At 44.6% G+C, this 25,838-nt stretch overlaps 1 protein-coding gene, 1 long non-coding RNA gene and 2 pseudogenes across 4 annotated transcripts; all 4 read left to right on the plus strand.

Moving 5' to 3' along the window:
* Positions 1 to 8,040: 8,040 nt before the first annotated feature.
* Positions 8,041 to 14,364, plus strand: LOC136542116 (uncharacterized). Of its 3 annotated transcripts, none has more exons than XR_010780586.1 (4): positions 8,041 to 8,224; positions 9,147 to 10,783; positions 13,446 to 13,625; positions 13,809 to 14,364. It is a non-coding gene; the product is annotated as an uncharacterized lncRNA (long non-coding RNA). The 3 variants fall into 3 exon arrangements; XR_010780587.1 differs by having other exon boundaries at positions 9,147 to 9,748; positions 10,669 to 10,783; positions 13,446 to 14,364; XR_010780585.1 differs by having other exon boundaries at positions 13,446 to 14,364.
* A 1,909-nt stretch (positions 14,365 to 16,273) lies between these two features.
* LOC136546527 (small ribosomal subunit protein bS16m/bS16c-like) lies at positions 16,274 to 18,141 on the plus strand (annotated as a pseudogene).
* Positions 18,142 to 19,320: 1,179 nt separating this feature from the next.
* LOC136546529 (pathogenesis-related thaumatin-like protein 3.5) lies at positions 19,321 to 20,776 on the plus strand. The gene is made up of 3 exons (XM_066538505.1): positions 19,321 to 19,850; positions 19,944 to 20,199; positions 20,313 to 20,776. Exons 1-3 carry the CDS (start codon positions 19,361 to 19,363, stop codon positions 20,536 to 20,538), a joined length of 972 nt encoding a protein of 323 aa, XP_066394602.1. The 5' UTR covers positions 19,321 to 19,360; the 3' UTR covers positions 20,539 to 20,776.
* A 2,166-nt stretch (positions 20,777 to 22,942) lies between these two features.
* Positions 22,943 to 25,492, plus strand: LOC136546528 (probable sarcosine oxidase; annotated as a pseudogene).
* The last annotated feature ends 346 nt before the right edge of the window (positions 25,493 to 25,838 follow it).

Here is a 25,838-nt window from a genome sequence, read left to right on the forward strand (position 1 = left end):
CTTTGCATTGACTTGATCAAGCTAGAAGTATGAAGATAGATATTAAAGTGAGTATTAGGAGTGTCAAGCCAAAATGAAAAGGATATAAGGAATCATGAATTGACTTGACCATATTGATGTTGATTCATATATGTCTTTATGTGAATCAAACTAAAGCTTGATTGATCTCAACATTCATATCTACAAGATCTTCAAGCAAGGATCATACTATTGAAGAAATGATTTTTCAATGGATGCTTAATATGATGTGACTTGAGTATGACTTGATAAGATGAAGGTAGCAAGAAAAGGGCTTCGAGGGACTAAGCGAAGGTGAAGGGCAAGCGATGACTTGAAAAACAAGGTACCATGGCTAAGGTGAAGAAGAGAGTACTTGCATTGAGTCGAGGAACTAATCAAGCTATGAGGAGTCATATTGTGTTGAGGATTAAATCATTAGTGAAAGTAACTTGAAGCCATTTAGGTGAACTCATATGTAAGGAAATGGTTCAAGTCACATGCTCAAGGTGTGTTTGCTCGAATAGATGAGATAAAGATGATTACAACCCCTTGTGAAGTGATATTGAAAAGAAATAGCATATGAAGACATTGAAGACTCAAGTGGTTGAAATGGTTATATTCTCTTGATCCTGAGTATATGTATGTCGTACCATCAAGGGGGATGCAATACAAATCATAGACAAGTCTCAAGTGCTCAAACTAACCGAACCCAAGTGTTAATATGAGAGAAATACATTAGCACAACACCTATACTTGTTGATTTTGGGGCTTGTTCTTGGTTGGGCTGGATAGCCCTCGAAACAAGCTTTTTAGAAAGTCCAAGAGTACTAAAAATGGAGTTTGGAGTAAAAAGTTATGTTATTTTCAGTGAGGTGACATGCGTTGTTTCTAGGAGCTACGACGGTGCCGTGAATTTTTGCAGCAGTGCCGCGCCGTGGCAGTGTCACACCTGTACATGTCATAACGGTTAGTTTTTGAACTACAATGGCTAGCTTGTGTGGGTTGGCTATAAATACACATCTCACGCCTTCTGGTGTTGTTGCTAATGCTCCAACCATTCTAAACCCTTATGTGGGGGATATACCCCTGGGTACCACAAGATGGTACATGGGCTGCACCATCCGAGGTGGCCCGGCCCGTAAGATCAAGGCATACACGACTAGATTACAAGTTGTACCAGATATTGTAATAGTACCAAATAGGATACTTTACTTGTAACCCTCCTCCTCCAGACTATATAAGGAGAGGCAGGGGTCCCCCTCAGGGGGGACAATCCATCTACACCTCAATCAATACAGAATAATGAAACACAGGACGTAGGTATTACGCCAACACGATGGCCGAACCTGTATAAATCTTGTGTCTTGTGCCTCTATAACCATCTGGTTCCTGATTACATGCACCGTCTACCGATAATCTACCACCACGGGCACCCCCTTGGTGGACTGCCGACCATATTTTGTCAACAGTGGCGCGCTAGGTAGGGGTCCCCTCTAGGGGTATCTCCGTTAGGGGTTATGCGTGCTGATCTTTCGGCGAGCTAGATGGTAATTTTCTTCATCAACATCATCCACGGCGACTGCTTCCTGAAGCAGACGTCCGTCAACAACAATTTCCATGACAACTCGGTGATATCTTCGCGTGCGACATCTTCGTGATGGAATCAATCTGCTACTGCGACATCTTGGCGATGGACAATCTGCGACATCCTTCAACAACGACCCACGATGACCTACAGCGGGGCTCGTTGTGCTTCCTGCGTCTGTCGCACAGGCAGATCATATCGGCATGTACCAGCTCAAGAAGCGGCGTACAACTCCCCGACCTCGCTAGCACCATGTATGTTAGGGAAGGTCTCAGCCCATCACGGCAACACCACCTGATGGATTTTTGGGCAACGCTGTGTCGTCGAGATGCAAGCAAGGAAGATGTGGATTTACATGTACACATACAAACCAGAAGCCCATACAATCTACATGCCCATGTAAGGAGCGATGCATATTCATGTGATCTAAAAGCTAAGTCATGACTTTTCTTTTGGTTAAATATTTTTATGTATCTCTGGATATATGTACACCTGCCTTTTATTGCTAACAGTAGTGATGCAATCATCGTCGTATATGGATATACATGCACATGTGTACATCCGCTGGAGCATTCAGAAGCAAGACATCCACTCATGTCGAGCCATCGCCGAGCCACGTTGACCATGTCCCGAGCGGCTCCGCCGAGCTCCGACCACCAGACCATGTTGCAATGATGATCGCCATGAAGAACGGTGCTATGACAACCGCGACCACCGTCACAACAGGTCAAAAAGCTCGAGGACCGGACAACTTCATCACCGCCGACCAGATTTCTATCCAAAGATAAGTACACTTCTAACTTCTAATATTTATATTTAACACAATTTTCATTATGACGTTTCTCCATAACGTCCTTGTCATGATTATTCTTCAAATAACGTTTATCCATGTATACCATCTTAAATATAACATACAGCTATACTTAATGCAAATCCTCGACTAGTCATGTTGATGCTCGATGCCTCCAGAGACGGCCCTGTCTCTGGCTCCTCCCTACACGTGCACGAGCGTTTGCCCTCTACGTTGTGGGTGGTCGGCAGTGGCTCCTTAGCGACGTTTTGTACTTCCTACACGTGCACGGGCTCCGTGCCCTGTGTTATGGTTCACGGGCTAGCTAGGGCTAGAGACTCAGCTACATACTAACTGGTCGGGCGGTTTATATTAAGTATAAACACAAACTTCACATTAACAATGATGTTTACAAAGCACCAACTGCTTTATCACATCATGCTCATTTACAAGTGACTGCTGAGCGTTATTTCTTCACCGCTGATTTTTTCTCCATAATTTATTATTTTATACATCATGTACTACCATTCTACATATTTATATTATAGGAATTTCGAGCTATGCTCGAGGACTTCGTCGCTCGCTTCTCGACCTACGCTCGGGGACTGCCTTGATCACTCTCCGACCATAGCTCGGGGACTTCGTCGCTCGCTTCTCGACCTACGCTCGGGGACTTTGTCGCTCGCTCCTCGACCTGTGCTCGGGGACTGCCTCAATCACTCTCTGACCATAGCTCGGGGACTTCGTCGCTCGCTCCTCGACCCATGCTTGAGGACTGCCTCGATCACTCTTTGACCACAGCTTAGGGACTTCGTCGCTCGCTCCTTGACCTGTGCTCAGGGACTGCCTCGATCACTCTCTGACCATGGCTCAGGGACTTCGTCGCTCGCTCCTCGACCTGTGCTCGGGGACTGCCTCGACCACTCTTCGACCACGGCTCGGGGACTTTGCGTCTCGACTACATGTGACTAGCAACTCGCATATAGTTGGGATATTTTTTCTCACTTAAACCTTGCTACAAGGCTCATACCTCGCCTTCCAGCAAGCTCGGGGACTACAGCAGTACGATGCACCTGCCGGTGCATCTCGTATCGCCTGTACGATAATTGGATTCTCAACTTAACTAGGAATTCTTTTTAGACCCTGGCACCATATGCCTACGTCACCTACTACCAGGCTCAGGGACTAAGTGGGCACACTTTACCTTGTGGTGAATGTGTTTGTTTTTCGACCCCTATGCCTCTGATGATCAAAGACGCTACGCTTCAAGACGCACTTACATTTCTTTTCAGAAATACAAGTGGGCACACTTCCTAGGATGGAAATCTTTTTCTTTCTTCTTAAGAGCACCATACATTCTTCGGACAACCTATTTCTCCGGCGACAACGGTGGTCGGAGATGTCAAGAACTCAAGCCTCACTGTTCGGAGAAGGTTAAAATAGTGTGTCGTATCAGAATACATGACGCTCGAGGACTAGCTATGGGGGATATACCCTCGGGTACCACAAGATGGTACATGGGCCGCACTATCCGAGGTGGCCTGGCCCATAAGATCAAGGTGTACACGACTAGATTACAGGTTGTACCAGATATTATAATAGTACCAAATAGGACACTTTACTTGTAACCCTCCTCCTCCAGACTATATAAGGAGAGGCAGGGGTCCCCCTCAGGGGGGACAATCCATCTACACCTCAATCAATATAGAATAATGAGACACAGGATGTAGGTATTATGCCAACACGGTGGCCGAACCTGTATAAATCTTGTGTCTTGTGCCTCTGTAACCATCTGGTTCCTAATTACACGCACCGTCTATCGATAATCTACCACCACGGGCACCCCCTCGGTGGATTGCCGACCATATTTCGTCGACACCTTCCTAAGCCATTTGTGAGCTCTCTCTAACCTCTCTGTTTGTGAGAGTGAGTGATTAGTGATTGATTAAGTGTTAGAGAGCAATTAAGAGTAAGCCAATCCTTGAGCACTTGTTGGGCTTCGTCAATCTTAGTTGTGCATTTATTACTCTTGGAGGTGAAGCCTCCTAGACGGCTAGGCATCGCCCGATGAGCTCCCGTGCTTGCGGTGAGCCCCAAGATAGTTTGTTAATTACCCCATTGATCTAGTGAAAACCCTTCATCTCAAGAGTTCAATCTCTTGACTTGAGAATGTGGATAAGGGTTGCAAAACCTAAGCCTTAGTGGCTTCCTCAACAATGTGGACATAGGCAAGTCTTGGTGACGAGCTGAACCATAGGATAAATCTTGTGTCTTGTCTCCTTTATGTTTTGAATTGCATTATCCGTGGTCCACTCGATCTACTTGATTGTGCGTATTTATGAGTCCAGGTACTTAGTGGACTTGCCACTGGACATCTTCATGCACATTTCCATGTTTGGGTTCTAGGCGTAGCTGCTGTTGAAGCTCTCTACGCAGGCACGGTAGTGCCGCATTCTCAACGAGGTAGTGTTACAGTGCGGCAGTGCCATGCAACAAAGTAGCAGTGCCATGCACTCTACTAATCCGCTGCAAGTTTTATTTGTTGTTAATTTTTAGAAGTCTCTATCCACCCCCTCTAGGCAAAATCAAGATCCTTTTAGCTACAGTAGCATCACCATCATCATTAACATCTAGAAGTATGATCAGATTGGCCTAATCCACTAGCTCTGGTATATCAATAGGCACAGATGGAGGTGGCGAACTACATGTATCACCAATACCCTCTGTATTCTTAGGTACATTAGAACCACTGCCTCCTACATTTTTAGGAATTCCACTGCCTTCACCAGAAGTGACACTAGATGCACATCTACACGTAGAACTATCATTACCAGAGTATGCATGTTTACTGACAACATTAACTACAAGAAAAGCAACCCTTGTCCCTATCTGTCCTTTACCATTTACAGAAAATGCTCATTCCTTCTCACTTTCCATTCAGAACCACTATCAGTGTCAACTACCCAGACTAATAGTGTTTGTGATGGCCCCCAAATGATCTTTGTGGCCATCTCATCATGAAATTTCTCTAAAGTATACTGCCCAGTTCTATCAACCACAACTCATGCTCTTGCTCGACTATTTCTATTAGCCTATACTCTCCATCAGCGACATATTTACCAACCTTAATAACTAATCTAAACACATTACCAGGATCAATCCTGACAGAATGAATCAATAACAAAACAACCAACGAGTTAGAATAAATATCCTACACGACACAGCTCTAAACAAGTCTACCATTTTCAATGCAGTCAAAGATTGAACTTACCAAATGGGGCACCCGCTAGAATCTATTGCAAGGAGTAGTACTACATAACACAGAAGAAAAAATGAATCAGATCGACGAACCCTAACCCTAATCCCAAAAACACAGTGCAATGCAGATTGCGGATAGGGTTCAAAGCAGGCACATACCTTTACTCCATCGCAAAAGTGCTTAGGGGAGACTGTGACATAGCTCGAGGTGGGGGCGGGCAGCGGTTTACACGGCGGCGGCGGCGGCGATGATGACGGGCGGGCGTTGCACGGAGCATAGAAAGTCAGGGGAGGGAGGGAGAGTGGAGTGAGCCAGGCCACGTGGGAGGATAAAGACGCCAGGGGCAAGGGAAGTCTTTTTACCTTAGCCTGCTGATTCGGATCTGAGCTGGTGAAAGCTCTAGTTTGGTTTTGGTGAATTGATAAAACCCTAAGTGATAACCTAGTTTATCAAGTAATCATGAGATAGGTAGCACATTCTAAGTGGTGAAGCAAATGAAGATCATGCCATAATGATGGTGATGCCATGGTGATGATCAAGTGCTTAGACTTGAAAAGAAGAAAGAGAAAAATAAAAGACTCAAGGCAAAGATATAAATGGTAGAAGCTATTTTGTTTTGGTGATCAAGACACTTAGAGAGTGTGATCACATTCATGTTTGATAGCTGTACTATTAAAAGGGGTGAAACTCGTATCGAAATGCGGTTATCAAAGTGCCACTAGATGCTCTAACTCATTGCATATGCATTTAGGATCTAGTGGAGTGCATATGCTCTAACACCATTGAAAACATTTATGAAAATATGCTAACACATGTGCACAGGGTGATATACTTGGTGGTTGGCACATTTGAGCAAGGGTTAGGAACTCCACCGATGTCCTATATAGAAAAGACGGAGGTCACTGTAAGTGACCGGACGCTGGTCTCGGGAGGACCGGCGCGTCCGGTCAGTACAAGCAGCGAAGACACTGGCGTTGATCTCTAACCGGACGCTGGGTCACTTAGTGATCGGACGCTGGAGGGCTGCGTCCGGTCCCGCTGACGTGGCAGTGCACAGAGGAGTCGTCGTGTGACCGGACGCTGGGTGTGTCTAGTTGAGCATGACCAGACACGTCCGATCGTGAAAAATCGTTTCTAGATGCTTACTGGAAACGACCGGACACTGAGGTCCAGCGTCCGATCACTTCGCAACAACGCGTCCGGCCATCTCTTTACTGTTGAGATCGAGTGCTCAGTATTCGAAGAGAGGGGACACGTGACACGCATCGCGTGACCGGACACTGAGATCCAGCGTCCGGTCAATATGATCAGAGCGTCCGGTCACCCCGTGTTATGCCCAGTGAAAAGATACACCGGCTCTATTTCGTGGAGGCTTCTATTTAAGCCACATAACCGGCTCAAGCTCACCCTCTTGACCATTTGCATTGACATAGCAACCTTGTGAGCTTAGCCAAAGCCCTCCCGCTCATCTCCATCATTGATTCATTATCTTTGTGAGATTGGGAGAGAATCTAAGTGCATTGCTTGAGTGTTTGTATCTAGAGGCACTTGATGTTCGTGTTTCGCTACGGGATTCACTTGTTACTCTTGGTGGTTGCCGCCACCTAGACGGCTTGAAGCAGCGAGGATCGTCGAGCGGAGATTGGTGATTGTCTCCGGCTCCGATCGTGGTGATTGTGAGGGGTTCTTGACCTTTCCCCGGCGGAGAGCCAAAAAGTACTCTAGTAGATTGCTCGTGGATTGTGTGCTCCTCATCTTGTGTTGGTTGTGCGGCACTCTATTGAGGGTTTGGCATATGATGCTAATTAGCGCGTGAACCTCCAAATGAGTGAATCGCCACAACGAGGACTAGTTTGTCGGCAAGCAAGTGAACATCGGTAAAAAATCATTGTGTCATCATTTGATTTCGAGGTGATTGGTCTTCATTGTTAGTCATTCTTATGATTGATTGACTCATTCCTCGACACGGCGGTATAACCTTTTTGCTCACTCTCTTTATATTACCACAAACTAGCTGTCAAGCTCTTTAGTGTAGCTAGTTGTGAGAGCTTATTAGTTTAGTTAGTGTGGCTCTTTTGTTAGTCTTTGAAAGCACGCTAACTTAGTGTAGTGACATAGCTATTATGTGGATAGAAACTATATCAACTAGAATTGTGGTAGGTGGTTTAAAATTTTAGTAGCCTAACGTAATACTTGTTTCGTCTCATAATTATCTGATACTTGTTTCACCTCGTAATTATCTAACCAGTTTACTAAGTATTATTATAGAAATTTATATTAGACTATTCACCCCTCTATAGCCATCAGGAGCGAAACTGGTCGTGCGAGTAAAAATGATAAACGTGCATAGTTTTTTTTTTCTCCGCTAAAAGCGTAGCGCCAATCTGAAACTGTTACGGCGCCACGCAAAAAAGTTAAATATCCCGAACCAATTCGCATCCGCACGGACCGAACCCTACCGCGCGCTTCCATGCCCCAGTATGCCCCCAGCGGCGGCGGTTCGTCGGGCTCCCTCGCCGGACGCGGCGGGCGGAGCCATGCTCGCCGCGGAGCAAGCCTCTGGACCGTGAGAAGCATGTCTCCGCAGGAGGTATGGCAACGCGCCCTGGTAGATTGCAACGGCGGAGAGGTGCGCGGTCTCCGCTGCCAACGTGCCACGACTGTTGGTGGTGGGCAGATTGCAATGTTTCTATTTCGCTGTAGTAAGGGTAGCACGTCGTGATTTTGTTAGGGCTTATTATAAGCAATCTCTGCATCTTTTGACTACTCGTAGACCAGAGAGGGTAGGATTCGTGTAAGTTGTAATGCCCTATGGCTTAGTGTAGGATTCAGCTTTTCCAACTGCACTGCCCTATGGCTTAGTGTAGGATTCAGCTTTTCCAACTGCACTGCCCTATGGCTTAGTGTAGGATTCAGCTTTTCCAAATGCACTGTTTAATTAATGACGCCCAATTTTCACAAGCGTTACAGGTCAAAAAATTGTGCAGGAATGTTAGTTTGGTTGAAAAATCCTTTTTGAGTATCATCCTGTCATCGCTATGCCATCACTAACAAATTGTCGTTAGCGAAACTCCGCATCTGGCAAACCAACCCTTTGACATTAGTAAGATTGATTTCAATGAATCACCCATTCCTTGTGAGGCACTTCACTGGCCGAAAGTACATGGAAGCTTTGTACCACCATCAATCTTTCCACAGCCAAAATCTACAATTCTCCACACATATGGCTATCTTCCTTTGAAACTGCACACCTAAAAGGGGGCCAGGATGTTACATTTTAGTTGACTGTTTTGCACGATAGGAATGTCTGTGAAACTTGTTTAAACTGAGTCATTGCAAAAACCTTGATAGGGTAGGAATGGTGTGGATGAATACATTTTTCTCATTACTTCATATAGGTTTCAAAAGGAGTCTGATGGTAGTTGCAATAACCATGTTAATCTTCAGATCATCTAACATTCATTTAGGATTTTGAGTATTTTATCAAGCCATTTAAGAATTTTCCTATGCAGGAGGTTATTGTGCTGTTCCATTTGGCTGAGTTTGGAAGTTAATGGTGGCTGAGTGCAAGAAAAGAAATATAACTAACACTGTAAAGATCAAGGGATATAGAAACAGAGCTAATTGGCCCTAATGATGAAAACAGTCTCATGACTCGTGAAAGGTAGCTTCTACCTCCCTCATCTATTATATGGTTTCCTGGAAGACTGCTAACAGGCGGAAAGCTTCAAAGATCATGTTCACATTGCCATATCCCATCTTAATCAGCGCTGTCCTTGTAGAATTACGTGAGGAACGTGGACATTGAGCTATATTATAGTTGGAAGCTTCATGTTTAATCCTTTTACTTAATCCAACATGATGCTGTCTTGTAGAAGGAAATTCTCATTTGTGGATGTCAAATGACCGCAAGAGTTTCTTGTGGCTGGCGCCATGGTGTGTCCCAGGTTCAGGGTGCTTTTGTGTTTTGTGCGACAGTTTTGGGTTGTAGTTGGTGTTTCTTGGTGTTTCTTGGTGTCTAAACATGGGGTTGTTGTAACATTTTAAATTTATTCCTTATTGAATGAAGAGGCAGAGCTCCTGACCTCCTGCCATCTGTTTCCAAAGAAAAAAGGTATTCTTTATTCTTATATCTGTGACAGATAGAGTCGTAGGTTGCAATTTCTTTTTTTTTAGTATATATCACTGGAATATAGTTTAAATAGTGGTCTTTCACAGTGCCGATTCTGCAGTACATTGAGCTATTCTAGTTACCCAAATAATTGTATTTTGTTCAAAAGAACAAAAAGGGTGTTCACATGACTCACCACGATAGATTCTTTTTTTTTTTTTGCATGCTGAGGTGCTAATGGCTATGAGGTGTTGCATTGTCGATCCCATTACCTATGGAAACACATAATCATGTATAACTTTTTTTATGTAGCTTCTCAGCATAGGATTCTGCCCGTTTGACATTTTGAACATTGCCTACAAATTTTGTATACAATAGCAAATTTTTTTATATGGCTCAATGAATTCAGCAGTTATGATCCAAACCTTTTGGGCATCTGCTTAAAGCATCTGTGGCAAACCAGCAAGCAGCAGTGGTGCAGAATTTGCTGGACCAATTAGAGATATGACATTATTTTGGACAAAGTGTTATGAAATTTAATTTGTGTTACTGGAATGACAAAAGTAAATTGCACTCATGGAATCAGCTGAAACCTTGTTACAATAGATGGTTGAATTTTCAGAATATTTTTCATTTGAGTTGTCACCTGATTCTGGACGTGATTTTTTTTTTTGTTGTTGAAAGAAATGATTTTTTTGGTCAAAGGAAAAGCATTGGTATAATACTCTAGCAAAAACAAGGAAGATTCAGTTAGGCTGCATATTGTTATATCGATATTAATTTTATGTTGTACATAGCATTAGTTACTTAGTTCTAATCTATTGCTTGCCTTAAACACTAGTGGCAGTTGTCAGTTCTTTTTTAAAGCTTGTATTTGGTGGCCTAATAATTGATCAGCCAACTAAATAACTTTCTATCTTCAGCTTGATGGTCACTGCTTGCTGTCTGGTTTCAGACTGTTGGGTTCTCCAAGGGCAGCAATAGGGCTTGTCTAGAAAATGAGGTACAGACGTAAGACAAGCTCCCATTCCTGATCAGGTAATATTCACTCTTTTGCTTCTGCTGGTGGAATTAGTTTGTATCATGTGCGATTGATTTGTGCTAATGTCAAAAGCTCCCTATAACATTTTTATGTTCATGTTTTTTAACTAAATGCGAAATATTTTTTTTTTGTTTACAATGAGTTTGTAAACTCAAGATGAATAGTGTCTTGCTCAAGGGCAGAACTTTGTTCATATCTGTTTCTTGTAGCCACATCTTAAACGAAGGAAATTCTGATGTTAAACTCCAAAAGGACAAATCAATGTGCTTGGATTTCGGAAACAGCTTTCCAGTTTTTGACAATAGAATAGTTGCAATTCTATAATTCACCAATATCTTGGATTGATGCCAGCTTGGATACAGTTACACTAGTATGGTACCTTTGCTGGACACATTCTTCAGTGGTTTTATAATTTAAACTGTTCAATTTTTGTGGTTATTCTTAAGGAACATGTGTTAATTAAAAAAATCTTTTTGAAGTAAAACAAAGTGAAAACCAAAGGATTAAATGTAGTTACTCAGATACGGAAAAAAACATCACAGAAGCCTAAGATCTAGACTTGTGGTGGAGGCACAACAAATGACTATCTCTGTTTCTGGAAGTTATAACAAACCAGTACAAATATCAGAAAAAATGAACATTCAGATTGTTGACACTCAAAATTGTAAATGATCTTCTCTGTTTCATTATCATTTTCTTACCTGTTCAAATTGGAGCAAAATTTTACATATGGAAAAAAGAAATGAGATCTTCATCTTCTGGATTCCTCATCCATCTGGATGCACATCAATGGAAAGTACGGTTAATTTCTTCGCCATTTTATACTTTCATTCATATTTTGTGCCAGTAGACACACTATACCTGCGAATGGTTCAAAGGCAATCCAACCATTTTCTCAAGGTAACCATGTGCACAGCAAAACCTTAACGACTCATCTATTCTTGCAATCGACAAGTATTTTTGGGAAGTTGCCCCCTGATCTGCAGCAGTAATGTGTAGATAAGTTCCAATCTTTAGTGAAAGATCTTTCTGCAAAATAAAAAGTTTACTTGTGAAGCACTTCATAATATGAAATTACGCAGTGTCACGTTTGTGTTCACATCATTATTAAACTGGATGCTAAAGACATCGCTGGAGTAAACTGCAGAGTAGGAACGGGCCTTAGCTGTGCTCTTTGAAGTTGAATAGATCAATACTGCGTCATTGATATGTGAGAGATTGACCCGTAACTACTCTTGGTGACTGATTGATGGAAAAACATCAATTTGGGTTGCTGATAAACGTGTAATGTCATTCAACGTCAGTGTCCAAACGACGACTAAATCAATTAATCCATTCACATCAAAGTTGTTTGTAAGAAACTTAGGCACGCAATCACTTATTGTCGACATCCTTACTCCATGGCCAAGATATGTTAGCTACGCATTCATATATTCATAGCAGAACTAACTGGCCTATAAAATTACACATTTCACATTGGTCATTCGATTGGAAAATTGAAGTATGAGTAGCTAGAAGCTATATTTCTTCTAGATGAATTCACTCCACAGGAGTACAGTACCTTCCATGATTAAGAAAGATGGGTACGAAGTTTGCTTTCTCCGTCACTACAAAGGAATGCATATTTCTTGTATGTAATACTGTTATGCTATCTTGTTCCACATGCAACGAGTGTTGTTCCCACTGCACTTTGCTTGGTTAGAAGCTGCACTTGCAACAAAAACAACATTTCACAGCCACCAAGTACCACTGCTACTTACTATAAATGTTAATATCAGTTACTAGTGAAATATATGCCCTAAGTAATACTTGTAGGTATAATGTAGCTCAGCGCTGTTGGGGGGAGAGGGGTCAATCATTTCTTTTGTTCAATGTTTCACTCACTGTTGTGTAGCAAACTAGCAATTGAAGCATTCTGGAAGTATGGAAGCTAGTGTCTTAGACAGTTGACAAGGAAACTGGGTGAGGCGAAATTGTCGCTTCAGAATATTGTTTAATTGAATCTCCTGCTCTGGGTATAATTTCTAGGTGTTCTGTATATGAACTCCTTAAAACAGGAAGATAGAAGAAACTGAAACTAGAGTTTGTATAATTTTCATCTTCCTGATTTAGAATTGTACATATAAACTGAAAGGTGTTTCCTCACCACCTTCTGTTAAGAATTCTCCACTTTTCACAATCGGTACAGTTGGCTCAGATTTTATCATAGAAGCACAGGTGCCTTTTGTAAGTATCCAAATAGTTTGTCCTGCCTAGGATCTAATTGGTATTGTTGTTACATTTTTTGCTTGGTCCTGGTCTGGTTTCTTTGAACTTTACCTCATCCGATCTGCAAATATTGATTTATACTGTGGCCTTTGCATGCATAGAACATGCACACTATGTGCAGAATGTGTTTATTGATTATAGTCTGTTTCTGATTTGATGGATCTTTTGTGCTGTCTAGACAACTTTAATTCACCACTACGATTATCTGGGAAGTTAGATGAACCAATGACACAAGTTTTGCTTTGCAAAGCATCCTCTTGAATTTCTCGATTGCTGGGGAAATATTGTTCTGACTCACATTAGGCAAATTTATGTGATGAAAAGTTGGTTTTGTTGAAGAATTATACTTAAATGCATTCAGATGACTAAATCCATATTTTTTCTTGACAGGTATCACTCGAGTGTGTAGGTTTTCCGGGATGCAGACAATGCATCAGTGATTAGACAGTGTCTTTGAAGCCAATGCTGCTAGAATTTTCTAGTTTATCAACAGATTTCCTCTTAGTTGTTGATCACAGCAAGAAACAGCTGTCCTTGCTAGCTAGTCATTTCGCTTTTAGGTGTTTGTAGGTAAGAAAAACATGCATAGAACCAGGCATCTTGACATTTGTTAGACAGAAACAATGATGACATTGCCATTTGCTAGAGAACAATGTCAATGCGAACAAGAAAGCGAATTGTTTTTTGTTCAATAATTTTCCCATCTCGTATTCTTGGACAAAGGTTAACCTGCATTTGTGCTTCTTCTTTCAGGCAGGAAAAGCATGTCTCTGACCAAACATGACAAATCGCTTGGAGTGATGATTAGTGGAGAGGTAAGGTAAAGGTATATGCTCACTCCAGCCAGTGCCAGAGACCAGCACCAATGTTTCTCTACGAGCTGTCATTCTGCCATTCACCCCAAGGCGTCGTGAAGGGGTTTCGATTCATTGTTCTTTCTCGTTAGTTGGATGATCTGGAAAGAACGCAATGACAGAACCTTTGGACGCCAGGCCACACCAGCACTACAACTGGTGCACAAAATCGTGGAGGAAGCCAACGACTGGATCGGGGCGGGATATAGGCATCTACTGTCGCCAATAGGGGGTTGGATGATACTCACCACTGTAAGTATTTTTGTGTTGAGTTTTGGGCTCTGCTGCAGGTCGCAACCTAGTTCTGTGTAATAGGAAGTTAGTTTTCTGGGTGAGGTGATGCGTTGGTTCGGTAATATGCCATTAACGTTCCGAACTTTGTAACGATTCTACTTTCTCATGAAATATGTGTCAGTGGCACGGTTGAGAAAACATTCTGCCGCTGCGCTGGCTTGACCCAATGTTTCTCGCAGGACACTATGCTGTCGTTTTAAACTCATCTAGAGACAATGTTCACCAAAACGCAAAGGCCTTGTTTGGATGTTTTAGTATTAAGAAACCATAGTATCTAAGAAATTGTAGTTTTAGAATCATTGATGTGCAAAACCGTGGTTTAAAAAAAAGGTCTAAAGTGGAGTTTTTAAAATTTCCAAAAGACTATAGTTCCATCATAGAGTTTGTTGCACTCAAACACTTCATGGCACTCTAAAACCAAAGTATTTCACAAAATTATAGTATTTTTCTAAAACTTCAAAAACATTTTATATCTAAACAGGGCCTAAACTGTGAACATCGAGCTATACGACCATTTAAACGGGCTACATGGCCGACCATGTAGTGTATTGATGGTCAATTATGAGTAGAAGGTTCAGTTGGAACAATTATTATTTATTTCAAGCTATTTCGACTCTCTCATAATCTTAAAAATAAATTAATTTTTCAATGATGAGACAAAAAGAAAAAAGAAAAAAAGAAAGTACGGACAAAATGACAAGGAGATATTGAAACATCAATTTCAAATAGATGATAGAGCGGGAGTTCATTTTGGTGATGGTATTAAGAAATGAAATCCTAAATGGTGTCTTACATCTCGGCAAAGCATAAAGGTACTCATATTACAAATCTTGCTAGAACAACTCGTTTTTTATCAAAAGCTTGTGGTTTAGTTTTTAATGCAACAAGTCAAGAAAAAATTATTAATTGTTGATGCAAAGAAGAGTAGCGGATTTAGTAAAATTAGTTGTAACGAGGTCTTGTTGTCATTATATTAATAAAAAGTGGTTCAATTGTATGTTACTCCCTCCGTTCTAAATTATAAGTCGCTTTGACGTTTTTGGTTCATCCATTATATCTAGATACATAACAAAATGGATGTACCAAAAAAGTCAAAGTGACTTATAATTTGGAACGGAGGGAGTAATGAATTGGTCGATTACCAAAACTAGACTTTCTCAATTTAGAGACTTAAGAGCAAAAGAAAAAATGAGAAGTTCCAAAATCTCCCAAAACATAGATGCAGAATATTAAAGATAAAATTATCTACCTTGCACAGATACCTTGATGGGATCAAATGTATGATGAGGCTGCTTGGCATTGTCATCGTCCTTGACTAACCAGCAAAAAAGAGTATATAGCTCTTCGGGAGCATGCCATTTTGGGAATTCCTACTGTTTTTAGTCGGTACAAATTGTGATCCAACTCTTGTGAATATAGTGATTCGTGCCAACGGTGACACCTTTTTCAATTCAATTAATTCTTAATAGATTAGTATTTGCAATTGTTGGGAGATGTTCTCCCTATACATAAGAAATGATTGATTAAGAAGAAGAATTAATTCTTGAGCAACTGCATAGATTTATAGGATTAGTTACTATTATTTTTGGTTGTGCACAGATAAAAAGAAGGGGGTGTTGATATATATTAGAGTTTATTGATACATATTATATATGATGTGATTTCTTGGTATCCTAAATATAAGATTAATACTTCGAGTTGTTGTTTTGAGAAAGATATGCTTAATTGAAATAATTACTTTGAAGTTCTCTTTTTATCAAGGACACAATACAATGTTAGTTTCATTGATTATTTTGTCAATGCAAAAGGAATCACAAAACTATCAAGAAAAAGGACAGATTTGAGTGGGCCCAAAGTTAGCATAGGAATTCTGGGTGCCTTCCTTTTTGGCCCAACAGTAACTAACTGGAAAGCCTTTAAGCCGAGGATGCGTACAGGCCCAGCCCATATTGAAGCCCACTCTGTTGGTCTCACTGGCATCGTCCCATCTCCCTTGAACCCTTTCGCCCACACGACAGCACCGCAGCTGGAGGAGGTGGGAAAGGCTGCGGCGGCGGCGGCTAGGAAACCGAGGAAGCTAGAGCCATGGTGGTACGGATCCGGCTGGCGCGGTTCGGGTGCCGGAACCGGCCCTTCTACCGGCCTACCGGGTGATGGCCGCTGACAGCCGCTCTCCGCGCGACGGCAAGCACCTTGAGGTCCTCGGCTACTACAACCCGCTCCCAGGTTGGGTTACGATCCTACCCCTCTAGCCCCTCGATTTCTCCCTTAAGATTGATTGATCCGTTTCTTTACCGTCTCAAGAATCATTTTCTGCTGCTGCTGTTTGCCTGCTTATTGATGACTGAATATACCTGATGAAAGATGAATCTTTTTTCCTTGTTGCCGTGTGCAGGCAAGGATGGAGGCAAGAGGATGGGCCTGAAATTCGACCGGGTGAAGTAAGTTTCACTTGCTTAAATTTGGGTTTGTTGCAGCTGTTATTGCACCTAGTGCTAAATTTAACTCCTATATCTTCAGTCAAGCATTTTAGAACTAAACGTTGGATTGGTTCTAGAAGCATATAAAAAATTTAAAGGGGACTAATTCGTACAGTTGTATTAACCATACGTAGATTAGGGTGGTAGACCTTACCATTGCGGATGTCAGGAACAGGAAGGAGGGAGCTTCACCCTTCTATTTGATTATGCTGTGCCAATTGCCAAGCATTGCTGTACCGACCTCTCTATGGGAAGTATATTTGTTTCTTTTTTTTCTAGCGAAACTCAAGTGGGCAAGAATCAAGATGATAGGTGAAGAAAGTAAAATTTATATATGAAGTGTGTAAGATGTACTTGGAAGCATAAGTAGTAGAGATAATGCCTTTGGTCCTATATTATCTACTTTCTATGTTTTATCGTTTGGTCAAGAATAAATAATACAAGCATATCAACATGAGAAAATTCTCTATTTGACACTAGAATAACTTCTTCCCTATTTAACAACGAAACTTAAATCTTCTCTCTCTGTTACCTATTTCATCTTTTGTTCCGTAGGTCCAAAGTGAAAAGACCATCTTACCCTTACTACGTGTGTTTTCATGCGTGCTATGATCATGTTGTGGCATATTTTTTGTCTCGTTTATTTATTTGCATATGTTTTTTTCGGAACACCTGAACACAGCACGTCTAAAAAAAACACATAGGAGGGGTAAGATGTTCTTTTTACCTTTGACTTAACGTTGTAGCCAAAATGTAACTGACGTGTCAAATAGGGAACAAAAGATGAAATAGGTGACAGGTAGGGAAGATTTTAAGTTTTGATGTCAAATAGGGAAGGGGAAGTTTTTCTAGTGTCAAATAGGGAATTTTCTAACATTGATATCTTTAGTCAAGTTACATTTAAGTATGTCGAGCTGTTTTTTTTCCTTTATCTATTTCCTGCATTGAAGTCCATGTAACAAAGAACGACTTTCTTCTACTGTAGGTATTGGCTGTCAGTTGGGGCACAACCATCAGATCCTGTGCAGAGTATTCTCTTTTGTGCTGGACTTCTGCCACCACCTCCAATGCTAGCTATGGCACGGAAGAGTGGGCCACGTGATAGGCGCCCCATTCATCCAATGACTGGGCGCCCCTTGGATCTTGAGGGCGTCACAATTGTCGATGACTCCAATGCACCTGAAGGCAATGCTGAAGAGCCTACAGATGAGGTGGCTTCATAAGCCTTTTATATTAGCATATGAAAATATGATGTATTTTCTATTTAGCATATATAGTAGTGCTGCAAAAGAAAACTTGTTTGTTGTGCTTCGGACGACTTTGAGTACTAGTACAATGTGGCAAACTTTTAGCCATCTTTCATCCAATTTTCTTCTAAAAAATGGCAGTGCCATTGTTTGTTCTCCTAGAAAATGTAAAACCAATGCCATGTGCATCTGTAGCTCTTGTTCTGCATCACCATCAGCTTGTGGTCTCTAGTATTCTCTGCACTTTTTTTTTGAAAGAAAAAGGGCAGGAGCTCTGCCTTGCATTTAAGTAAACTGCACTTGGCTAATAAGATTTGCATGTGAAATGGAATATGCATGATAAGTTGGGCCTTGATGAATTCTTTGTGATCACTTTCTGGATGCTTGCTTAAATTGAGACTGCTAATATGTATTATTGCTCTCGTATCAAACGATGCTATGCATGCTGAGGTGACTTGGAAGATAGGCGAGATGCTCTACCTAGTATGCACTAACAGTTTCTGCAGAGCGAGCATAATAAGTTTGCTAGATCCTGTATGATCTATTATGTGTTATCCAATCAGACTGATGCGTCTACGTGAATGCGTCATCCTTGTGCCTGTTTGTTCACGCAGATGCTTTCTTGTGGGATTCCTTACTTGTAGTTGGAAGTTCTTACTGTCGTAGCATGTTTACCTCCTGAAGTATCTTCTCAGGATTGTATCGTAGATTAATAATTCACAGGCTATGCCCAAAACACTTGGAATTTAATTGAAGGCTTGTTACATATGATTTTAGACCACACTTCAAAGAATATCTGAAATTCCTGGATGCGAGATAATTCCAGTGTAGTACAAGAGAACTGCAAGTCTGACTAACAGGTTAAGATCAATTCCTGCAGTCATGTTTCTCTGCAGTCTGCACGTCCAGCTACAGTACTGAAAATTGCAACCCGTCCTTGTTTGGGCTTGTTTAGCTTATAAGCCGTACTTTTTTTTAGCCAACGAATAATATTTTTTCTCTCACACTAAATCAGCCAACAATATTTTCAGCTATATCTTATCAGCCAAACAAGCCCAAATCAATAGACAGTAATGTTCAGCCTCTATAGACACCGTAGATTGGTTCAGACCGGCAAACACAAAGTATATCTGGACAGGAATTAAGGCATATACACAATCACAAGCTTTACCAGCATGGGCCAAACAACTCATGTTAACATCATCAGCTTGCCGCATCTAAAAGGTATTTCTTCTTTCCCAGGCCACCCCATCCATGCGACATGCTAAACCAAGCTCACCAAGAAAAGCTATCTTGACAGCACTTGGCTTTGCCTCCCTCGCCAGTCGCCTGCCTCGAGCTTTAAATCTCTCAAGGATGCATCCGATGCATTCCCCTTTCTCCCTCGGATTTACATCGGCTGGCAGATTTGCCATAGCCAAATCAGTAGCATGGGAGAACAACCAAGAACTCGTCAGCTGGGTCTACTTGTTCTGGTGTTCGCGCAATGGCACCATGTTTCGATGGCCACGACGTTCACTATCTCCAACTACTGCTCCCACCCGATATGGCCGGGGACGCTCGCCGGCGCCGGCACGTCGCAGCTTTCCACGACGGGGTTCAAGCTTGAGCCTGGGCAGACGGTCCAGCTCCCGGCGCTGGTGGGGTGGTCGGGGCGGATATGGGCGCGGACGGGGTGCGTGTTCGACGCGGACGGCGCGGGCGTGTGCCAGACGGGCGACTGCGGCGGGCGGATGGAGTGCCGCGGCTCCGGCGCCACGCCGCCGGCCACGCTGTTCGAGGTCACCCTGGGGCAGGGCGGCAGTCAGGACTTCTACGACGTGAGCCTCGTCGACGGCTACAACCTGCCGGTCGTCGCGATCCCGCGGGCGCGCCAGGGCGCGTGCAACGCCACCGGATGCATGGCCGACCTCAACCGATGTGAGTGCCGCTGTCCGGTCGCTACTCCGGCGGCAACCTTTTAGGCTTTCGCATTGCCATCGTCCGGGTCCGGCTGACTTCGTTTCGTTTTAGCGTGCCCGAGGGAGCTGCAGGTGGACTGCGGCGGCGGCGCCATCGCGTGCCGGAGCGCGTGCGAGGCGTTCGGGCAGGACAGGTACTGCTGCAGCGGCGCGTACGGGACGCCGGACGCGTGCCACCCGACGGTGTACTCGTCCATCTTCAAGTCGGCGTGCCCGCGCGCGTACAGCTACGCCTACGACGACAGCACCAGCACCTTCACCTGCAAGGCGCTGGACTACACCATCGCCTTCTGCCTCCCGACCTCCGGGTAATTTTATAAATTATTATAAACCTCCCCAGATCGACCTGCCATTGTCAATGTACGACAGCACGCCAGCACGCATGTATTTGCTTGGTTGTTCTCATCATCTGTCTCTGCAGGATAAAGAGGTCGGATGCGGTGTTTCTTGGAGCACAGATGGACGACGGCCAGAGCACCGGCGATGGCAATGCGCCGCCGATCTACAACAACGGCGGTTTCAAACCGCCGATCTACAACTACGGCGGCGGAGGTTCTCGTGTGCCGGCGACGACAACCTCGTCGGCGAGCAAAAGATACATCCAGCCGCGGGTCCTGCTACTGCTAGTGCTTGTCTTCTTTTTCTGACGGCGCTCGGTTGATCTTGTTCACGGATTGCCTTCTCGACGAATTTAGGGAAGAAATGGAAGATCTGAGCACAGGTGAACATGTCAGCAGTTATGGATCGAGGAAAAGACCCAAGAGACTGAAGAAACCTTTTCTGGAATTGGCTTCGTGCTATTAGCGGAAATTGTCTGTCTAACTAGTGGATTAGATGCTAGTGAATACAAGGGAAAACTGTTGTATAGATTTGTAAATCATTGATTCATTTTAATTGCAGACAGATTGAGCTAAACACACGCAGTGTTTCCTTCTGCAGATGCAGAAGGTGAGTTTTCAGTTTTCACTGTTTTCCGTACTCTGCATTCTGCTTCTGCACGCAGCACGCCTGACGGCCTGAGCCAAGCTCTGTACTCTGTGCGGGCCTCCCAAGCCCTCCAAAGTGGGGCGGGTCTGCGCCGCCAACCCCACAAGCCCACCAGAGTGACCTGGCTTGGGGCCCGGCGCCCATGCGCTGAGGTCAGTAATCGAGCGAAGAGATACCCTAGTTCAGGGGTTGATTAGAAGGATTGGCACGGGGGAGCAAACTAATGTTTGGTCTTCAAATTGGCTACCAAGAGATAGCCTGATGAGGCTGGTATGCTGTGTTAAAAATGATCCCCCTCGGAAGGTTAGCGAGCTGATTGATCAGACTCTTCGGAGATGGGACAAGCAGCTGGTGAATGATTTTTTCTTACTGATGGATGCCAAAGTTATCACGAGTATCCCTCTCTATACTTCGGGGCAAGGTGATTTTTGGGCATGGCACTACGAGAAGTCGGGGCTGTTCACAGTAAGATCGGCTTACAGAATGCTGGTGCACACAAGAGAGAGGAAATCGAACTGGTTAGAGCACACGGCTGGCAGATCAAATACTAGGGAAGAGGAGAAGGAGTGGGCTGCTTTTATGGAAGGTGCAAGTGCCGTCCAAGGTGAGGGTCTTCCTCTGGCAGCTAGCACGACAGTCTATTCCTACGCAGGATGTCCGGCATCGGAGAAACATGGCGGACAACAGCCGGTGCAGTGTTTACGGCGGCCCGGATTCCTGGAGTGTCATGTGGCGAAGGCCGTCTAGGAGTTGGAGCGAGATGAGATCGCGGGAGCAGTATGTATGATCAGTGAAGGAGATGCGAGAGCTTGCTTAGCGGCAGTGTGGAAGACTTTGTCTCATGAGGTAATCACACGGGTCGTGATCCGCTTGTGGGCGATTTGGCATACGAGACGAATTGTGATTTACGAGAATGTTTTCCAAAGCCCCTTATCCACACTTCTTTGTGGAGAAGTATCTAGAAGAGTTCATGGTGATCAAGCCGGCTGAGGGGAGCAGCGCGGACGGACTGCCAATGTCGTCGTCGAGATGGCTACCCCCACCGCCTGGTCTTGCAAAAATAAATGTTGATGGAGCAATGGCAAAGACCTCTGATCTTTCTGCCGCTACTGCAGTGGCCAGAGATGAAGCAGGGATTTTTTTGGGAGCATTAGTGCTAGTGTTGGAAGGCATAACTAGCTCGGAAGTAGTGGAAACGATAGCTTGTCGGGAGGGTTTGGCGTTGGCATCGGACCTGCTACTACACAAGTTTAGGGTGGCTTGCGACTGTATCAATGCATTGAAGAATATCCATGGAGAGGGAATGGGGCTGTACAGGCCAATAGTGAAGGAGAACGAGGAGAGCAACCTTCCCCCATGTGGAGTTCGTCCATGAACGAAGAATTGGAACGTGGATGCACATAGACTAGCTAGGAGCTCTGTATCCATGTCTCTTGGTAGACATATCTGGTTTTTGTCGCCACCTGATGGTGTTTGTAATTCAATAATGAGCTAATAAAGGCCAGCTTTCCTAAAAAAAAACTTCAACTCAACTCCCGACGCCGCGGCCGCAGCGCAGCAGAAACACAAACCCTTAAACCCTAACAGTACTCGCCGCCCCGTCTCCTCCACTCCTGTCCTCTCCGATCCATCCACGACGCCGGAACTAGCCCCCGAGCACCACCTTCTCGCCGCCGGGCCCCAAGCCTCTGCCTGCTTGGACGCGTGGTTGCGCCTCCGCGGCGGTGGAGCTGGAGGGAGCACGTCTCGGGCGTTCAAAAGACGCCCTCGCGCGCGCGAGTTCATCCAGATCTGACCCAGGTGAGCTCCGGTGCGTGTGGGTCCCAGCTGTGAAAATCCGTGCGGTGGGTGATCTCCACCGATGTGGTTCGGGGGGTGGTATGACGTCGATTTCTGCTTGTGGTTGTCTGCGCAGTTTTGCGGGGTGCGGAATTTGCGGGTTTTGCATTGTATGATTTGTATCTGGGACGAGGGAGGAAGACAGGCCGGGTTCGTCGGAGCCCTCGGTGTTTTCGCTGAGTCAAGCAGAGCGATCAGCGTTCAGCGAGGACAGTGTGCTGCGGAATGGCTGCGTCCGACTCCGACGGTGACGGCCACCGCCGTTTCGACGTGATCGTGGTGGGAGCGGGCGTCATGGGCAGCTGCGCGGCGTACGCGGCGGCCTCCCGCGGCGCGCGCGTGCTGCTGCTGGAGCGTTTCGACCGCCTCCACGTCGCGGCTCCTCGCACGGCGAGTCCCGCGGCACCCGCTCCACCTACGCCAAGGCGTACTACACGCCCATGCTGCGCCTGGTGCGCCGCCTCTGGGACGATGCCCAGGCCGAGGCGGGGGACCGCGTGCTTACGCCCACGCCGCACCTAGATTTGGGTCCGCGGGTGGACCCGGCGCTCCTCGCAGCCCTCAGGAACGGCGGCGCCACCGAGGTCGTCGAGGGCTCGGCCTGGCCGGGGGCAGGCGTGTTCAGGGTGCCCGACGGGTGGATGGCGGCGGCGAGCGAGCTCGGCGGCGTGATACAGGCGACCAAAGCGGTTAAGATGTTCCAGGATCTCGCCAGCAAGAAGGGCGCTGTCGTGAAGGACAGGACGGAGGTGGTCGATGTCATTAAGCGAGGTGAGCGCGGGCGTCGCTCGTCTTCTTCCTGCCCTGAAGTCATTTCAAATCTGACATTCTTGTTCTTGCTACGGAAGAGTAGATTTCAATTCTTGGCAAGTTTGAAAACCAAAATTCGAACTAAATCCAAAGAACATTTGATCAACCCGATCGAGTGACTTCACTAATACTCAAAATTTGCTTTTCGCTTGGAGCTTACCCCCGTGTACCATACCATCACTTGCAATTGCTATTTTATTTCTAATCATGGTCAATTCCCTGTATTTTTAATTGGAATTGTACAGCTGACTGTCACTCTTATTTGTCACATCACACGCTCTAAACGATTCTACGGCAGGATCCATCCAGCTAACTGTTAGCTGTGTTAGCTAGAGTGTTAGCAAGGAAAAACCAGCCAATAGCTAATTGTTAGTTGGTGGTAACTAAGGCATTAGCTGGACGTATTAGCTGCCCTCAGCTAAATTTTAGCTGTCTAAATTCACAGTAAGGGCAGTCCCAATGCTAGAAACTACGTATAGTTTCTATACCTATTAATTTTCATAGACACTATGTATAGAAACCATGGTTCCAATGGATAGTTTCTACAGAACAACTTTTTATCCAATCACATACACTCTCTCTCCATTCGCTACCAATCACATCCCTTCGTGTCTTGGTTCTCGTGTAGACATGGTTTCTAACTTAGACCCGGTTTCTATGATTTTTGTTCTCTCTCTTCAATAACTACCTTGCCACGTCAGCAAAATGCTTAGGTGGCAGTACAATTAATGCCCATAGAAACTATAGTGGTTTCTGCATTGGGAGTGCCCTAAGTTGCATGCATCTGGACACACCTTATGTCCAGATTTAGAGAATCTTTGTTATACTTTGTAGAAAGCTAAAACGACACCTATAACTGGATAGAAGGAGTAACTATTAGTTGTAAGGGATCTAAACATGCCCTCCGTTACGAAGTACTACTAGTTTCACTGTCACATTTTCTCCCCATTTCAAACCGCACCAGGGGTAGAGTAATTCCTAGCAATGAGCTAATGTTGTTTCTTGTGTTGGCTCGATTGTGGAATCATAAAAAATATAACAGAGTACCAATCAAATACTGGGATTGTAGATCATTTTTAATTGGACGGAAAAATATCGATTTTCGAAGGCTGAGGGGAGGTGTAAATTGCAAGTGCTACCGGCTCTTGTGTTCTCGCAAGTTGCTTTGCCGTTTTAAGATTGTGTCATTCGAATTATTATTTTTTTCATTGTAAAAGTATATACTCCACCAGACAATTATATAGCTCTGAAATCTTTTACACAATTTTATCTAGCAGAAGGATCAATCTTGGTGAAAACGACGAGTGGCGAGGCATTTTATGGAGCAAAATGTATCATAACGGTCGGCGCCTGGACGAGCAAGCTGGTCAGGTCGGTCACCGTCATGGACCTGCCTGTGCAACCATGGCACACCCTCCTGTGCTACTGGAAGGCGAAGCCCGGCCGGGAGCGAGAGCTCACCCCGGAGGCCAGCTTCCCAACGTTCGGGAGCTATGGCGACCCCATCATTTACGGCACCCCGTCGATGGAGTTCCCGGGCCTGATCAAGATCGCCATGCACGGCGGATCACCGTGCGATCCGGACAGCCGTGGTGACATGACCACGGACACTGATGACGACGACGCCCTGGTGGAGCCCGTGGCGCAGTGGATCCGAGACTTCATGCCGGACCACATATCGACACTGTGGAGCGGTCGCTCAAGCCACTGCCGTGTATGTACTCCATGACCCCCGACGAGGACTTCGTGATGGACTTCATGGGCGGTGACTTCGGAAAGGACGTTGTTGTGGGCGCGGGGTTCTCCGGCCACGGATTCAAGATGGCACCGGCCATTGGAAGGATCTTGGTCGAGATGGCTATGGACGGGGAGACGGGCACGGCTGTGGCGGCTGGTTTGGAGCTCGGGCACTTCAGAATTGACAGGTTTGTGAACAGCCCGAAGGGGAACCTCAGGGATTATTGAGATCGTTAATGCAGATGAACACCGTGTCCTGCTGGAGATCCTACCTCCAACAGTCTTCAGAATGATCTCAATACAAGCTCTTCTTCCATGAATCATGTGTCAAAGTCTGTTCACTGTGATCTATTGAACATGTATTCATTATTCAGTTATACCGCATTCAGCTATAGATGACTATTACAGAAACTCATAAACGTATCTGTTGAGAACTTGCGATATACAGCTTCAGATCATTTGCTGTCAAAACAGCCGCATGTCGCTTGTGGTAGCTGCTAAGTACCTCAGTCTTGTCTATTAGTCTATGATATCTAGCACGAAAGAGACCTGGCTATCAGTATCTCAGCTCATC

This window comes from Miscanthus floridulus, chromosome 3 (assembly GCF_019320115.1).
Source record: "Miscanthus floridulus cultivar M001 chromosome 3, ASM1932011v1, whole genome shotgun sequence".
Taxonomy (NCBI): Eukaryota; Viridiplantae; Streptophyta; class Magnoliopsida; order Poales; family Poaceae; genus Miscanthus; species Miscanthus floridulus.